Below are 5,545 nucleotides of genomic sequence, written 5' to 3' on the forward strand. Positions count from 1 at the left end.
CTAGTAACCACTTTGTGATCAGTTCTGTAATTAAAACACTGTCAATTACTTCAATATGTTCAACTTGACCTAAAAATGACCTTGACCTTAAGGACAAACTTCCCAACCAAGAATCCACCCCACATAGAGCCTCAGGAAAAGTTGCACAACATTCGATTACACTAGGTTTTGAAAAGAGATCTTAATTTCTTAATGTAATTTTGAATAAGTTATAATGAATAATTAATAAAATATTTGTCCAAATATAAAATCATTTTTAATTTTCAGTCAGAATTATGAGTCACAAATTGACCTCAACAAGTCTGTCATATTTTGACTTTGACAAGTCAGTATTGTACACATATTTTTTTCATAATACACTATATGATGAGAAAATGTGTTTACAATATGGACTTGTCAGAGTCAGAATATGACCGACTTATTGAGGTCAATTTGTGTTAAATAAAACTTGATGAGGAAACTTAATTTTTCAGTTAATTATCACCTGAACTGTGACTGATAATCTTAAGTACATTTAAAAAAAAAACATTTTCTTACTGGTATGTTTTATTCCGAGAGCCAGAAGGATGCAAATTTAAATGGAAATATTCAAATAAAAAATATAAGTTATTGAAAGTATTTTTTACAGTAATTTTCATATTTTTGAAGAACCTGTTCAAAATTGTTTATGCTCCAGACTCTTCCTGAAGAGTCTCGAGCATAAATGTCAATATCAGTTTCGAATATAAATTTTTGGTCAACTGTGTCTTGATCTTCCTTTGAAGGCCACTTGAATGAATTTTTTGAGCTGGACTGCTCCATGCAGTTAACTTGACACATCAGACCGTCCTTTCCAATGATCTGTCCCAGAAACATTTTGTCTGAATAAGCAACACCAACATATTGTCCAACCATATTTTTTTCACCATTATCTGAAAATTTAAAATGTAGTGTAAAGGAGTATGTTCGATAAGGTCCTAAAATGGCCCCCATTTTAAGGGTAAATTTCAAATTCTGATTTATCGACCAATATCATGATAAATTATAGCTAATACATTGACTAGCTAGGATATAAACAATTTTGTTGAAAATTTTACGTTTCTGCGTTCATTATTACGTCACAAGTTTCATGTTTCTTATGTAGATGATGTGATTCTTGAGTTCCTAAATGAAAGTCTGGTGTCTTTTATATTTTCTTATAGTATTTTTTAAAAGAAAAGTATTTCATTGGCAGTTAAAATTTTGAAATCTTTTGTAATTTATTAATTTTACCTTCATTTTCTTCTGTCTTGTTTCCTTCTGTCTTTTTTTCTTCTACGCTAAAGGTCAAAAGACCTTCTGAATTATTCACCTGAAACAAAGGAAGAAGTTTAAAAAAATGAACACTGAAAAGCTATCATTTAATACACTTTCCAAAAAATAATTTTAACTTTGCTGGTCATGCTGGTAGGATAAATGAAAAATTTATATGATTGTCATTCAACTTCAATGGACATTTGTCTCATTGGCAATGGCTCCAACATTACTTTTTCATATATTTAAAGAGGAAAAATATTCAATTTCATCTCCATTTTTATTAAATATTAAACAAAAGTTTCATAGGCCTTACCTGGAGAAGTAAAAGATCTTGTATCATTGGATCTGCCATCTCTTCTAAAAGTTGCTCTGTTTGAGAGACAGATAACAGGCTAAAAAAAATAAAAAATATATAATTGTTTAGTAGTTATCTCCTGCTAATTTCACATCTAGTATATGTAAACAAGTTTTCCATGAAATCTTGAGTCAAATTCGTAAAATATAACAAAACAAAATGTTGTCAAGAGACTCTTATTTGGCATTAAAATAAAAAGATCATATCATAGGGAACCATTGTACTAAGTTTCAGGTAGACTGGACTTTAACTTAATTAAAAAACTACCTTGACCAAAAATTTAATCCAAAGCAGGATGGACGGACGGATGCACAGAAGCACAAACCAAAAGACATAATGCCCCTATCCAATTAAAAGTAGGGTATAAAAAAGGTTGTGATAGGACAGTTAATTGAAAAATGTACAATCTTCTTTAAAGGCACAATTTTTTTTATGACTACGTTTGATTTCAATAATTTTGTATTTGCAGCCATATGGTAGGTATAAATAAAAATATCAATACTTGAGCACTAATCCAAAATATATTTTGATTACAAACCTTTCCTTCTGGCTCTCTTCCTCACTGTCTTCTACACTGAAAAATTAAAATTTGCATAATTACTTTTTGAGGGGGCAGATGGTTTTTTTTTGTCCTTCTTGATCTTGGAATTTTGCTTACTGTGCTTTGTTATTTCATGGATTTATTGTCCATGAATTATGAAAAGTGCATTTACCCTGACACATTTTTATTTCATTTTTATAATCGTCTCTTTGATTAAGGCTTTAAATTGTTGTTTTCCTGTGAACAGTGATGAATGTGTTAAAGTATCAGACTATATAAACATTCCTTACAATACTTTTAATATTAAGAACAATAAATAATTGGTAATTGCATTCTTGTTAAAAATTCAATCTGTCTCTCTCTTACCCATGGCATGTGAAGTTTATGTTATTTGCTAGAAACCAGTCAAAATTTCTGAAGGAGTATTTATTTATCATGGCAAAAATATAATGTCTTGCAAGACTTTTGTAGACGTGATAGATTTTCTATTAATTCTTGGTTATTTTCAATTCAAAAGCATATACTTACATCTCCGAGGTATGAGAACAGGTTTTCTGCTTTTTTGTCACTGGCTCATCATCCTCATCACTCTGTTCATCAAACAAGTCAGACATCTTTTTTCTTTTCTGAGGGAGATTTGATGTTGTTTCTCTACCTCTACCTCTACCTCTAATGGCTGATGACTTTCCTCTACCCTTTCCTTTACCTCTTACCCCTCCTCTGGCATGTCCGGTGATCTGATTACTAAAGAAAATTACCAAAATGATTGAAGGGTGTTAATAGATAAGTGATTTTTACATTTTAACTTGTTAAACAAGTAGAAACCACAAATAAATGATGTTTCGATTAAAACAATAGTTTAAAATTACTGTAAATATAAAATAGAAGATGTAGTGTGATTGTCCACAAAAGACCAAAATGACACAGACATAAACAACTGTAGATCACTGTAAGGCCTTCAACAATGAGCAAACCCTTTCTTTTTTTGAAGAAAAGTAATAAGAATAAATACGCTGCTGTAAATTGCCAGCAATTAAGTGTGCTGCTACATTTTTAAAACTCCTTGAAATTTATCTGTTAAAAGTTGTTTCATCGTTTGTATTGTATACCTTCTATCTTTTCTTGACTCGGCATACAGAGCCCTCTTTGCTGATCTTATATCAAAATTGCTGCTACTTGGGTCATAGCTGGTGCTTGGTCTGTTGGTGTTGCTTGATTCATCATGTTCATTGCTGGTACTTGGTCTGTTAGTGTTGCTGGGTTCATTGCTGGTACTTGGTCTGTTAGTGTTGCTGGGTTCATTGCTGGTACTTGGTCTGTTAGTGTTGCTGGGTTCACTGCTGGTGCCTGGTCTGTTGGTGTTACATGTGGATGTTGATGGTAGTCTGAAATAAGATGCACTGTTTATTAACAATTTAAGTTTATAAAGGTCATTCGCATTTAGACTGGTCAAAATATAACTGTAAAAATACAAATAAAATGATACACATCCAGTGTGGAATTCTTAAATTGCTAACATGAGTATATTAATCATGTGTACATTGTTAATTAACAATTCAAACCATACCACAGCATTTTGCATAGATGTTAATGTAAAGCATTCATTTCATATTAACGTTTAAAGTAACAATCATACTTTGGTGTTTTTTTGTTGTTTTGAACCTGGGGGTTTCACAATACCAGTTCCCATTCTTAATCTATTTATATTAATAAAGTTAAATGTGGATATTACAACTTACACATTCACATCTGCTGGTGTCACATTAATCTCCATTTGCTCCAGCATTTCTTTCTGCTCCCTGGCCAAATTTCTCCCGCTGCCGACACCAAAGTTGAAAGGATCTTTCTCTGGTGTCAGCAGAATGACTTCTTGGTCCGGGGTCACCTCAGGCATAGTTGGCAGCTTCTTCCTATGGCTGTATGGTAGTTTGTCTGTAATGGGGAGGCCTTCCGAAAAACGTTTAATCATTTCCCCATATCCAAATGCTTTAATTACTTTACTCCCCTTCCTCCTAATGAGGAAGAGGGTATCAACGGGCTCATATACCTGTTCTCTTTCCAATTTGGTTGCAAATTTTTGTAAATTTTTGACAATTCTGCTTTTTGACTTTTGTAAGGCGTTAATTTTACAGTTTCTCTCCTGGTACTTGTTGTCATAATTTCTTTTCTCCCCTGGTTTTAGTTTCTCCTCTCTACTCTCTTCCTCCTCTCTACTCTCTATAACTGAAAAAAAAAGTAAATATAAACAATTGAAATTACAAACTTACAAACATATACTGTAAAATCTAGGAATGAGGTTTAAGGACTTACAATAATTTCAAAAAGAAAAAAAAACACATTTTTTTAATTCTGTTTGTTTATTTTATGTTATAGGTTAGTCATTTAAGGTGTTACCCAACACTGTCAGTAAAATTAAAATTTGACAAAGTATTTTCTTTGACCCTTTAACAAAAATTTCCAAATTTTGGTTATATTGCAGTTTGACAAACATCAATTTTGTTCATTTAAAAGCTTAATATTCCATTAAAACAACTTAATTAACGCATTTAGCTGACTTTACAGAGTTATCTCACTGTAGTGTTAGGTACCACCTTAAGGGATATGACATGCACAGAGTAGAGTTAATTATATATTTGCATGCATTGGTGTTGATGAAAAATTGATTTTATGATTTTTGTTCATAAATTCAGATCAATTCAATCTTATAATTCTGAGAGCTCAAATTGTATGCATACATGTACATGCTGTATGTATGTTAATAGTGGATGATTCAAATCAAATTCAAAGTCAGGTCTCTCCTCTCAAACATATTAATTAATAGCAATATATTTAATCCTGAAGATCATAAAAAATAAATTATAAATGTCTAGTAGAATAATTATTAACTTCATATCTCATTTCTCGTATCTCATTTCTGTTTAACAGATGGTCTTATTTGTTCCATGAATTTCAATAGTTAAAAATATCCAGAATTCGATTTTACCTTGCTTTTATGGAAAATCTGCATCTTCTTTCCATTATTATAATGGAAAGAAGGATCATCAGGCATATTAGTGCAATGCTGATTGCCACAAAACACATAAATTCCATGCTCATGCTTTCATCTATAATAAAACATTATAATAAATAATCTTAATAATTAGACATTGATGGCAATACATAAAATAAATTCATACAATGGTAAAATTTTAAAAGAATGTTTTTTTCACCACAAGTAAAATTTAAACCAGGCTTATAATTTATATTATGGCAGACGGGCACTATAAAAGACTCATCTGATAAAAGATACATGTAAATTCAATCAGTTACTGTATGTGACCTGATTAAACACCTCCTCCCTTATAAATCAACATTTCATTTTTATAGTTAAAGCT

General features: G+C 31.2%; 1 protein-coding gene across 1 annotated transcript; it reads right to left on the reverse strand.

Moving 5' to 3' along the window:
* Positions 1 to 455: 455 nt before the first annotated feature.
* Positions 456 to 5,268, reverse strand: LOC134720889 (uncharacterized). Its single transcript, XM_063583444.1, has 8 exons — positions 5,155 to 5,268; positions 3,911 to 4,394; positions 3,281 to 3,556; positions 2,700 to 2,915; positions 2,169 to 2,204; positions 1,589 to 1,667; positions 1,252 to 1,330; positions 456 to 911 (listed from the first exon to the last, which is right to left on the reverse strand). Exons 2-8 carry the CDS (start codon positions 4,138 to 4,140, stop codon positions 607 to 609), a joined length of 1,221 nt encoding a protein of 406 aa, XP_063439514.1. The 5' UTR covers positions 4,141 to 4,394; positions 5,155 to 5,268; the 3' UTR covers positions 456 to 606.
* Between the last annotated feature and the right edge of the window lie 277 nt (positions 5,269 to 5,545).

Source organism: Mytilus trossulus, chromosome 1 (assembly GCF_036588685.1).
Source record: "Mytilus trossulus isolate FHL-02 chromosome 1, PNRI_Mtr1.1.1.hap1, whole genome shotgun sequence".
Lineage (NCBI taxonomy): Eukaryota > Metazoa > Mollusca > Bivalvia > Mytilida > Mytilidae > Mytilus > Mytilus trossulus.